The 13,123-nt window shown below is 42.5% G+C and overlaps 1 protein-coding gene across 5 annotated transcripts in view; it reads right to left on the reverse strand.

Moving 5' to 3' along the window:
* Window positions 1-3,175: 3,175 nt before the first annotated feature.
* LOC6528216 (dual specificity tyrosine-phosphorylation-regulated kinase 2) overlaps window positions 3,176-13,123 on the reverse strand; it is a 49,509-nt gene continuing 39,561 nt past the window's right edge. For all 5 annotated transcript variants that reach the window (XM_039371821.2, XM_039371820.2, XM_002089242.4 and 2 more), the window contains 3 exons: window positions 7,275-7,413; window positions 7,044-7,215; window positions 3,176-5,339 (listed from right to left, as the gene is read on the reverse strand). In XM_039371821.2, the coding sequence (XP_039227755.1) occupies window positions 4,324-5,339; window positions 7,044-7,215; window positions 7,275-7,413 (1,327 nt within the window). In that variant the 3' untranslated portion in view covers window positions 3,176-4,323. The remainder of the gene's footprint in view (window positions 5,340-7,043; window positions 7,216-7,274; window positions 7,414-13,123) is intronic.

The following is a 13,123-nucleotide window of genomic DNA, read 5'->3' on the forward strand; positions in this document are numbered from 1 at the left end:
AATAGGCACTTCATCGCCGGCTTTCATAAATAACTTTTCACTTTCCGGAAGCCCAGGAAAACCAATGCAATCGCAAGGCCAATTATTTGGGGTCCAAATGCAATTCTAGAAGACCCGGCCACAGGTAACTTTAAGTGGTGATTGCATAAGTGGCAAGCGCCAGTCGGCTTATCAGGCTTGGCTTCTTTGTTCCATTCACAGACAATGATAATGACCCCCGATGATACTAAAGATCGGGCCCCCCGCTTACTCGTCTCTCCCCTGATGTTTTTAAGTGCGTGCTTAAATTTTATTTGATGACTTTCTTTGTTGACCGATCGGCCTGTGAGAAACAAGACAGCACTATCCCCAAGATCGGTGGAAAATATTTTCACCTGCGCTGATTGAAATGTTTGCACAATCCGTTGAAAATCCGTTGAAAATATTAGCAGGAAGTTAACCCCTTGTCAAATCAATTTCTAATTACCGGACTATAATTTCTATCTACTTATTTTTTATTTCGGCTATTTCGGTCTTTCTCTCTGTATATCCCGCGGCGTGCTCGTGTTTCTGTAATTACTTCCCACACATGGCGAAAACTGCGAGTAATAATTGGCCATTTTGGTTGTTTGCTAATGGCTTGCCATTAATGTTTACTACCAGGGTCAGAGACGGGGCAATCCCAGTGGCAGTTGCGATCTTGTCTTCGATCAATTACAATTTATTGAAAGTGGTGCGACAAATTAGTTGTGACTCCAAGCTTTTAATTGCATCATTTCTTTTCAGTTTATCTATTCTTTAATGTTCAAAGACTACCAAGGGTGTATTTCATTACTATAGCCTTGCCTTTTTGCTGACCTTTTTGCAATTCAGTTTTATGTCGCATACTTAACAGCTAAGTTTTTTGGTCAGTAACACCCCTCACAAATGGAAACAATCTTATTATTTACTTTCAACAACGTAAATATAATCATATTATAGTTTTATGAGTGCCTGCAGAACAGTTCCAAGCATTGAAAAAAGTTTGCACTTATAAAATCTAGTTAAACACCTTGATGAATGGGTAGCCAACGAACAGTTAATATGTCTGCCCGAAATTAACAAAAAACAAAAGCCATTGCCAGACGGACGAACAACAAAAACTGAAACACCGAAAAAAGACTAAATGCTTTACAAATACCCAACAACAAAACGCTCGGGGGGAAAGACTTTCACCTTGCGACGTACGATCGAAAGAAAGAAGGAAAGAAATGTATATGAGGGGAAGAGCAAAAAAGCCAAGAAAGAGGCAGTCAAGCTGAGGCAGAAGCGGCCTTCGAGATACCCAGATGCCATGGACCCGAAACCGAAAAACCGAGCCCGACCTGCAGTGGCCTCCACCTGGCAACAACAAGTGGGCAACCCGACGATCATGATCATGGCCATGATCATCAGCAGGCGCTGAAGAAGCCACAATCGTACGTCAATAAACCTTTGACTCAATGACGCTTACAGTCGCCCGGGCTTTTATCACTCGATCCCAGACCCTCACAGGGAATTGTGGAGATTGGTTGGTGTGTGAACGTTCGTGAGCTGGCAACTTTTACTTTTCATTCAAGAACGGGTCGGGCATTGGGATTAAGTCATACAGATGCGGTTGATCCGCGGCGCGTACTTAGAATTCTACTTTCCCCGAAATCTTTCGACTTGTTAACCCCCACGCAAGCACTTGGGAATCAAAAGTGAAAACAAAACGCTTGGGCATTTGAAGCTGTCAAAATTTTGGAACAGGCCAGTACCGGCGTACGCATTTGCTGCTCAAACATTTGTTCAAGTCATTTAGGATAATCGGCGTCTATTTATTAAGCAACTATTGACACTGTCCACTTAACTATTTAAACAGATATTTATTAGTAAGAGCCCCATTTAATCTACAAAGTATACAAATATTTTTAACACAAAAAATTGCCAGCTTCGTTTTCGTTGCATTTTAGACGCTGTCGGAAATTGCATAATAGATGCGAACGACCAGACTTGATGAATTAATAACAAAAACTAAATGATCGGGGAGCCCTTGCGGCAATCTGAAATGGTGTCACGTGGAGTTATTATGCCCAACACCAAAATTGAGAAACGCGAAGAAGCAGGGCTGACAAAATTAGACTGAATTCAGAGTCAATAGCTTTTGTATCCCGTAACCGCTTCCGTTCGGGATGATCAGTAGCATAGATACAGATTTGAGAGGCAAAGATGCAGATACAATCTCAGTTCCTGGGTGCACATTAATTTCAACCGTGTAACATTTTTTTGAACAAGTATTTCGTTTCTCATTATACTTACCACAATAACCTAAATATTACTTATTGTTGTTACAGTATTATAAAGATGCGACTATAAAACGCATTTAAATTCGTTTTAATTAATAAATTTAATTCTTAAATGACTTCTAGCTATTAAAGTTTTGCTTTGAGAGAAATAATAAGATAAATGCCTACTTCTTTGAATTTTGAGCCAAGTTAAAATCGTATTTAGTTAAAGATTGATCTAAAAATGTCAACTCATTTTACCACTTACTTTGTATCTTACACGCAGCCTACAAGTAGGCAACAGTTAATTCCATGAGGCAACACTTTTTAGTGCACGATTAAAATCAAAATACAGGAGATTTTGAGTACATACTTTTTCATTTATTTTTTTGAAATTCTTGTAATTATAATTGATTACATGTTGTTTTTCTTGATCTATACAATTAATATGCGTCATTAATTTAAAATTGATATATCCGTACGTATATTTTTATAATTATAAGTTTATCATTGTATTTAATTAATACTAAACGTTAAATTCGAACACACTTTGTAAATCAAGTTTTGCAATTGGATTTGTTTTGCTTTTTTGTCAAAATTTATAATAAAAAACATAAAGAAAGTATCCGAGATAATTACGACGAGTGGCAGAGAAAACTTTTACAAATAATACGAAACAAGCTCCAAAGGATCGCAGCTGTGTATATATAGGCATAGGTATTGTAGTCCTATGTGATATATATTCAAAAGTTATGAGCAAAAATTGCATTTGTGTACAGTGTTATCTAAACTTACAGGATTACAGGTTACAAACTTCGTTCAAATTACAGTCTGGATTTGGTAAGCAATCTTACCCAGCACAAGTTCTTAATAAACTGTCTGCCGTCTTGTTTTTTCTTCAATACACAAACTTTAATTTGAATAAAACATTTTTATTTGATTTCTTTTTGCGTTTGCCGCCACTAATACAGTTTACTTAAATGTGGCGCACTACAATTATTGTATATTGGATTGTTTATTATTCGGTTGTGATATTGGCCATTTGTTTTCTCAATCCGTCTAGTTTTAATAGATTTATAGTTTTTAAATATACGAGTTTTCATTAAATTATGACATGTATTCCGTATGGATTGGTTTAATGGGATCAAGTTTATGTGTCCAAGCGGAATTCAAACTTATATTGCATTGGTAGGCTACAGAGCTGATTTCCTGTAGTGTGATGTATGATATTGGCCAACGAACCTCCAAGGTCTTAAACTATGCATACAATTACAATTAAGATATAGATACATCTCGATTTCGCATATGTAACTAATAACAGCCTTGATACTGTTGCAAAAGACATGGAAGCTGTATGAAATTGTTACAGATTTTAGTCGTAACCCTAGAAATATGTATGTATCTTTGAGTTCGGGTGAGTGGATGCGTTGGGTGAATCGTTACAAATGTTGTCTACATCTATGTTTAGTATATAGTATATGCCATATCTAATAAACTATATCTAGGTTATCTTGTTCCTTTGAGCTGGCTTCTGTTTTGTTTCTTACACTTTTGTTTTTATCTTTGAAGGTTTGTTCATTTTGAATACAGTGTGAAAGGATGACTTGTAACACCTTGGTAGTTGGAGGGAAGAAAATACTTTTCGGGAAGGGTTTGTGGGTGTGAATACGATTTTGAATACCTTTAGCTATGGCAGTAGCGAAATAAAATAGGGTTTAGGGCAACTGAAAATACTGCAATGTGCTGCGAAAAGGGATTTCCTTCTAGCTAGATGCAACTATTTCGAGTGGGGAACGGATTTTCAGGAGCAAGTGGATGTACAACAGCATGCGCTCGCATTCAAATACAATTCACACACGTCTATAATTCCTATATAGCTTATACATAACAATATTACTACAACTACGTGCGAGGAGCCCTATTCCATCGCCTACTCCTACTCCTCGTCCCGCTCCTTAACATCAGCGCAGTGCTGTGGACGCCACTTCTAGCTCCAGAAGTCCATCATATTGACCAGCTTGCACTTCTTCAGCTCCAACTTGGTGGGCCTTGCCCGAAGTCAAGCTCTCCCAAAGATGGCCCTGTCGGAAACATCGCCGGTGGACTGTGAGTGTGACATGGCCATGGTGGATGCTCCCGACGACGACTGCTGTTGCTGCTGCCCACCGTGGTGGTGATGGTGGTGCGTGGTCGTGGCAATTGTGGCCGTCGATGCATTGTGGTGCGTCACATTGTGATGGTTGTGCGCCAACGTTGAGCTGCCGTATTTGGAAGACATGGCACCCACAATTCCACTGCCTGTGCCAGGCAGATGCTTCCTGGTGGCCGCTGAGGACACATGGTGTGTGCTGCCACTACCCACTCCTCCGTAGATGCGGTGCAGGGAGTACTGCTGCACGGACTCCAGGTCCGAGACGCTGGACGTGATCTTCGAGCGCACCGCCACCTTCTGCATGCTGTTGTACTTATCGCTGGCGCTCAACTTGATGTCGGGAAGGTGTCCATTAGATTGGGCATGGCCGTGACTCTGAGATGGCGGCTGCTGTCTCGACTTGGTTGTGGTGGCAATCGCAGCATTATGCACAGCCGTGGTGCTGGTGATCGAGGCCACCACGGGACCGTTAGTGCCCGGCGAGATCTCCGAAAAGCTGTAGCAGGAAGACTTCTGGGAAACACTGTTGAGTCCGGAGCTGGACGAACTGCTCGACATGCGGCAGCTGCGATGGCGACTGGAGGCAGAGGGCTGCAGAAACTCGTGGTGGGCCGCCTCGTCAGGCGTCATCCGCTCCGCAGGATCCCACTCCAAGCAACGCTGCAGGAAGTCGATGAAATAGCGGTCCTGGCAGTGTAAGATCTGTGCCAGCGATTTGCTGCCCGGCGACCGTTTGCGTCCCTTAGTGTTAGTTATGCAGCGCGGGGCATCACGGGAATCGAAGAACAGCCGACGTCGCCTGGCAACCGATATGAGCACCTTGGGCGGCAGGCCGAGCACCTCCATGATGCAGGCGAGCTGCTCCACCTCGTTCTCACCGGGGAAGAGTGGGAATCCCGTGTACAGCTCGGCCAGAATGCAGCCTATGAAAAATTTGAAAAGGCAAGGGTTGACATATAATTAGTATTGATTTTTGATTCTCGATGGGGGTCAGCAATTGCTGCAGTCATTTCGGGCAGGCAAACAGGCGCATCGACCTTGACATTGTGGCATACACGTGTCCCCTTCCTTGTGTTCCACATTATTTATTTCCCACTGCACTTTCTAATGGACTTTGAGGCACGATGGTCGGACAAGGCAAGATGTCACTGCAAGATGCCCGAAGTAAGGCCTTTGAATGACACTTTGTGTCTCAATAGTTTTCGGCAAAATGTGGCTATTCATCTCGATTCGTATCAGATTGTGTCTCTAAATTGAATTGAATGGCATATAAGGGCAGATGATTAAGCTTTTTTATAAGAAAACTTCCACAAGTCACCTCTTCGATTTAATCAAAGCTAGTCCATAAATTCTTATTAAATAGTTCTACAGATATTTCCTTGTAAGCCTCAGCCTTCGTTTTGATTTACATTAAAACATAATGCAGTTCGTTTGCCATAAGGTTGCTTTAAAGCTGGTGCCTCAGTGCGCCATAATCAATTCAACTTGTGTGAAACTAAGTACTATCTTAGCTCTTTCCCTCTGCCTGCGACCCCATTTACCTAATGAAGCTCAAAGCAATCAAACCCACTCGCATCTATTGCAGATGCCCCATTCTGTGGGCAGCTGAGTTTGTTAAGAGCTCACATCATTCAACACGTAACCCATTTCCATTGCCTGCACTTACTCTGTATGCTCAGAGCAGAGTAGCTCAAATAAGGAGGTCCACATATGAAGAAGCCCAAGACAGCGGGTAAAAATAAACCGAGCTGCCTTTTATTAGGGTCCAGAAATAACAACCTGCCACCGCAGGACCCCACGTCCGTGCGCACATTTAATGAGTCCATTGTTGTCGGTGGAGCTCACGATATTTTGCCATCGCTGCTTTAGCTGCTGACCGGACGTGGTTGTGGTCGGAAATGGACGCTAAAAGGATGTGCACGATGAGGCCAGTGGCTAAAAGTCCGCACTGGGCTGGGCAAAATTATTGTATACATAAACTTCGAGTGGGGCGCCACTTGTTGAGTGCGCCCCTTGACCCGCACCTCCGGTGGCGTCGTCGATATCTCATTGTTCGCTCGGTTGGAGGAGGACCTTTTCCGCCTTTGCTTTTGCCTGTTGCTACTAATTGGCCTAGTGCGTGTTCTTACACTTGGCTGAGCTTTTCGCTTTGAGCCAGGTCAATTGCACGGACAAATTGGATAGTCTTAACTAAAAGAAGAGAAAGTATTCTAAGAAGAACCTCTTGGTAGCTTTACCGAAAGAAATATTTGGTCAACTTTAACCATTCACAAACCTATTAAAAAGGTTTTAAGCTTTAAGGAAAATTTTTGTGTGAAAAGGGAAGCCAACATAACACCTATATATTCTTTAAAAGTTTGTAAGTGATTCCCCTATTTTTCTCGATACCTTGAATGCCCTACAAATATGTTTCTCACACGTGGACACGGTTTGTACCCACAAATGTTAAATATTTAATCCGTCCAACCATTACCTGCTATATTTATTGGGCCAACGTGTGTGGGCCATAAATCTGCCTGCCAAATGCAGGGCAAGCATTTAAAATTTCATTGCAACCTGCACATGTTTTCCAGCCCACTTGGGAACACAACTGGGCAGAATGTTTTTAATTAAAAGCTTACACTCACCCAAGCTCCACATATCGATGGCTGTGCCGTATTGCAGGCCGAGAATCACCTCCGGGGAGCGATAGAACCTCGATTGGATGTACGTATAGATTTTGCGATCCACGTAGCATGAGCTGCCAAAGTCGATGACTTTGATGGAGCTGCTACCACGCTGTTTGAGCAAGATGTTTTCCTATTGCCGATAAAAGAGGTTCTAAGTAAGGGAGTAAGAATTGAATGCAATGCACTTACCGGCTTGAGATCACAGTGAATAATGTTTTCCTTATAGAGCAGACGCAGGCACTTCACAATCGAGTTGCAGAAGCGTCGTATGAGACTCATGCTGAATCCATTGTAGTTGTTCTTCTTTATCAATTCGTACAGGTTCAAGCTGTAAAGACAAGAGGCCAGTAGACTATTAGTAGTGCAACCCTTTGAACATGAGTCAGCGACGAACACCTCAAGGGAATGGGAATCGTTGACAAAACAAGATACACTCCGGCGAACGGAGAACAAAACAAGGAGTCATGTCAAATGCCGGCTGCTTAAAGTTACTCTTTCCTACACAATCCTACCGTATTACCGGCAACATGCACTGAATTAATTCCCATTGCATGTCGGGCTCGAATTTGGCCATACAACGATAACGTTCTACGTCAGCAACAACAATATTGACAATGTCAGTCATGAGCAGTCAGCCGGCAGACGACAATAGAAGGATCCGAAAATGGTGGCAAATCAACCCGAAAAGAGCCACCAAACTATGGCAACAGTGGGCCAAGAATATCTATTTAAGGAAGTCCTGCAACAGATTTCTTGAATACATAGAACATCTTTAAATAATTTCGTACTAGGGTGTTTTTTATACAAACTAAATTATTGTTGAGTCATACCCACTAGTATAATTATAATACAATAGTATAATATACCACTGTTTGAGTAAACCTAAAGTGTCCCCCTACTTTGTCAACCCCTTAGCTGTTTTTGTTTACTTTGCGATTTCTGTGCCATGTTTTGCATTCGCAGTTTATGCGACTGCTTTCGATTAATTAACTGATAACAAAAGAAGTATCATTTCCTCAATGTCAATGCAACTACAAAAGACACAACAAACCAAGATTACAGCCGGTGGTTGTAATATAGTAGTTTATCAAAAGTTTGGTCAATTGTAGTTGGCGGTGTTGGCGAATCGATGATTGATGACTTATTCGGTAACGACAGCTCGTAAGATATTTGCCTTCCTGCTCCATCTGAGCAAGAGATTTCCTTCCCTTCATCATCGCATACATCTCAATTTATTGAACTCGCTTTCATTTCTGTTTTTCCCATAAGCTGCTGTACACACATCACATGGCCATCAATAACTTTATCGCCTGCTCATGAGGGCTTCTTAGACACGTTTGACCTATATAAAACGGTGGGTAAACGGCCAAAAGTAATAACTAGCTTGGCATGAAAGGACTGTGGGGGAAGTTGAATGACTAAAGGTTAACGCTGTTCAAGCTGAAGAATTGTTTATATAATATCATATGAATATCTAAACAGTCGGAAAAAGTTGGATGATTAGAAAATTAATTATTTAACCTTTATACCCTAAGCTTGGAGTATAAAAATTCTTTTTCCTGAGGGGAATATCAAACAGCTAAGGTCTGACAACTTTTTTATTCCAAGAAGGAGCTGTAAAGAAAAAGGTTTCCAAAGTCCTTAAATTTCTTGTATTTTTGCTGCGTGTGACTTTCAACACTTTAATCGCTTTCTGAGGCTTCGAGGCATGTTCTACAACTTGAACATGCCGTAATCCAATTTAAATTTATGTCAGCATATGGAAAAGCCACCACACACTCTCTAGAAAAAGCGCTAAGAGTGCTTAAAAGCGCGCTAAGCTGATTGAGCCAACAGAGTGTCAAGGACGAATTTGTGGCTTTCCCAGCCAGCTAAAGCCACATGGCATGGATGACTGTCAAAGCGCTGGGAAACACTCAGGCCAGGATCCCAGGAACAGATTGAGAAGGAGGCATCCAAACCGGACCGCAAAGGTCACGGGCCTTTAATTTGAAGACTTTCATATTGCAACTTGCGCCTGGGTGAAATGCCGAAATAGTAGACCTTAAAGTGAGGGGCTTTAAGGAACAGGGGGTTATCGATTTTACAGCCACCCAAAATAGATGAGCTACTGTGGGAGAGGTGAAGTTTTTGGCAAACAGACGAGTCTATAACAAACCAATAAGAAAATCATCAAAATGTCATAATTTCAATCGGCGAATCGGGCCGAAATACATGTGTATGCTTAGAAGTCTGCATATTATAACTGCATTATGACATGCCACACAATTGGCGACGGAGAGCCAATGCCAAAAGTCCATGAGTCTGCCATGAACTTGAAAATTGTTTTTTATTCCATTTTTGGGGCTGCCTGGGGCGCCATTTTCGGTTCCGCTTTTCCATGCCGGAATTCCTTTGGTAATTTGATTGATTATTTGCCCCTGCGCCGTTGCAACTGCAACATGCAATTGTAACGAGCCACTAATGCCTTGCATTTAGCACACCAAAAATGGAACACAATAATGCCAAAAAAGCCAGTGAAAGTGAATTCGTATAAACAAAGCTGGGTAAATCGGATGACGCCCACAATAAACAATGCACACAGAGACACGGATTTGAAGGTCTTCATTTCCCAGACTTGGTTTAAACTTTATTTAATAAATTTCCCAATTGTTGAGAACCCAGCACTTGATTGTATTTTTTCTTGGCTGTCAATTGGCAGAGTTCTGGAAGCACTGGAAGAATAAACTTGGCTCCGTGGCGAGAATGGTGTCACCTTCTCTGAGTGAAAGGAAAAATGAACTTTTTCGTTGCCGTCGGCCAACTTTTTGCATAAATTTTAAATTGGTTTCCCTGCTGGCTGAAATCGAAAAGAGCGAAAAGAGTGTGCCATTGATTGACAAGTGAGTGTGGTGAGGAAAAGCTGTCCTGTCTTCATTTGCATGGAGAATTCCCCCGTGTGAAGAATCTTGAAGGCGGAATTAATTTTGCAGGTATCGATTGCACACGACACCTTTTACGAAGCACTAATGAGATTCTGGCCAAAAAGTTTGACTACAGCGAGGCTTATACATTGCGTTATTTTCTCGTTAATCCTTAATGTGCCTATAAATATGCAGAATTAAGAGGCTTAACCAAAAAGCTGTCTTTCCATTAATAATGCTGTCCCTGGCTGGGACATTTGTGACCTTGCTTTTCATCCGCCCAAGGACCGGCAAATTTTCTCACAAATATCCTTTTTTTTGCCCGTCGCATTTGCGGCACTTTAATTAGTCGACAGCTGTGTGGCAGCTTGCTTCTTAGTCGAACCGTAAATAATCTCAGAAATGCAGAGAAAAATCCTGCCACAGCCCGGAGAAGTGGAGTGGAACTAGAGGCGAATTTACCTTTTAGTAGATGATAAATGACTTGGCCTTGGTCATGTCAACTGGCTTCTGTCTTCCACCGCGACCTACCGTGCCACAGTGGTGCAGTGGTAGAGCAAAACAAACTGAATGCTCGGGAAATGTCAATTAGCAGTAATTACTGTGCCATGGTACGGCATAATAATAACCTACATCAACATCCGCGGAGCAGCTGACACCGACACTCCTTTGCCCCGCGTCGGTATCCATCCAGTGTTTATTCTCCTGGTAACTCAATCCGCCGACTCGTCCTTGCGCCCGTTCCTAATTGCGATTTACACGCGCTGAGTGCAAAAATTAATTAAAAAGAACAAACTTGCTGGACCTGCTCATTTGCATGGCCACGCCCACAGCTCACGCACTCCGCTCGCCGCACGCCGCACGCCGCATGTTGCATTTTAATTAAAAATCATTTCGTCCTGTCGGCCCATCCGTTTCCCCCACATCCCACATGAGCAAAAGGCGGCGGAATGCCGACGACATCCTGTCACTTTTCTATGCCACTCTCACGTTGTCAGCGGGCATGTCCTGGAACAGTCAATTACATGGCCGATGACAGGCGGCCACATGCTGCATCTGTCCGACATTGATGTGCTTTGAAATGGATGAGGTCACCAGGTTTATAAAAAGCAACTGCTTTTTGCTCGATTGACAAACCAAAATTGGCTCGATTGACAAAATATGTGGTAACATATTACTCCAATTTAAATGACCTTAAATTCACAAGCTCTCAAATTTGTAATTACATTTTCCTTTCCTTTGTTTTAATGCACATAATGAACTAAATAAAAACTCATTTCTTTTAGCCTCTTATCGATCAATATTTATCTATAATGAGCAATACCCCATAAAATGTACGCACTCGTTGATTTGAGCAATAAATTCCCGGGTGATTATCGCCACTTGATCTCGTTATGAGCCATTAAAATTGAAATTAAATCATGACACATTGCAGAGCGAAAACCCGCCGAGTTGTGAGAGGAATGCAGTGACATTGGAGGCGGAGGAGCCAGGCGCGGCAGGACACTTTTCTCCGGGGCAACATTAGCTGGAATTTATGTGCTTGACACACACCCGCAGACACAAGAGCACACACACAGGGCGAATTTGGCTACAACCACGGGGCACGAAGCTTGTTCTTTTGGCCAAAAAGAAGCAGCGTCATTCTCGCCGGGACAATATGGTGCATAGTTATGGGGCCTCGGAATGTGTTGGCTGTCTTTGGCACTTTGGCAGCACTCATTTTATCGCTGTCGCTGTAAATTATGTGGCTCATAATGCTAAAACAAGACCAAAACAGCCGACCGGCTCAAAATGCCACCTGCCAGGGTCGTCGAAGGTGGGAAGTCACCCAAGTATGTGGAGGTTCGTATGCGGTGTGTGTGCGAAATGTGTCACTCGGCGTCAATTTAGTTCCACCCAGCCCAGGATGCTCGTGCCGCTCTCTATGTCCTTTTTGCGAAATGAAGTCCTTGAATGTGTCTCTGTCTGTGTCTGTGCCTGTCCCTGTGTCGAGGTGAAATAAGTGTGTCACTTTAGGGACACGGATTAGGTTTCATATTTGCGGACCGCAGTGGTGTCCTTTTGCTAATTAGCTAATCAGATTGTGGGGCCACTGAAAATGTTCTCCTCATTTCCGCAGCACCACTAGCTTCAAAAGAAATGGGCTTTTCCCCTGATTTAATTAGTTTTTCAATTTGTATTAATTAAATGGCAGGAATGCAGGAAGCTTTCCGCTTCCATCTAAGCCCTACTAATCGTATCAGAGAAATTAAATCATTTCGTCGCAAGAAATTTTCCCCTCACGGCATGCAAATTAAATTGCGTGCACGTAAATTTAATTACGTAAAACTTGCCACACAATTTGTTTACTCGTTCAAAACAAACTTTAAAACTTGCCGCTGAGTTGTCAATGCGGTTCCCCAATGCCCCGTTCCTCTGGTCACTCGCAGGCGAAAAAGTTTGTCCGCTGCAGGAAAAACTTCTTCAGAACTGGAAAAAACATTAAAAGACTAAGTGCTCACTCCAAGCGGGAAACGGCACCGAAAACCAATTTTGCGGCTAATTAGTCGCACAGCAAATAATTAATTAAATTTGTGTAGCTGCCTTGGAGTGGGCTAAAAACGATTTTATTTTGTCTACCCATCGATTTTTAACTAAGGCCGGAACATTAGGGATTCCCTTCTCTGATGGCGTGCCACTAGTCCATTTGAATTTGGAGGCCCAAAATCGGTTCTCAAAAATGTCAACTCGCAAAAATGTTAGCTTGTATTTTTACTTTCCATTTCCTTTTTTTTTTGGCTGCAATTAAGACAAATTAGTCGTCCGTCGGCTGACGGAAATGTCAAGCTCAATGGGAAGAATAGGCAATTGGGAGTGGGCTTAATGGAATGGAGTAGAAGGAAGCAACTTAACATACAAGACCGCCGACCTTCGACGGTCGCTTTCTCAACTTTGACTGTTGCATCGCGTGTCGCTTTCGTGCCTTCTTTGCGATTTATTTTTACCATATTTGCGTTGCCTGCTGTCTAAACTTTGACATATGCAGTTGGTTTTTATGCCTTCCTCGTGCTACCACCCACCATCCTCCACAATAGTCAACACCTGAGCAGCTCAGCGGATTTCAATGCTGCCAATCAATTAGAATCCTGCCTA

The sequence above is a fragment of the Drosophila yakuba genome, chromosome 2L, assembly GCF_016746365.2.
Source record: "Drosophila yakuba strain Tai18E2 chromosome 2L, Prin_Dyak_Tai18E2_2.1, whole genome shotgun sequence".
NCBI classification, from domain to species: Eukaryota; Metazoa; Arthropoda; class Insecta; order Diptera; family Drosophilidae; genus Drosophila; species Drosophila yakuba.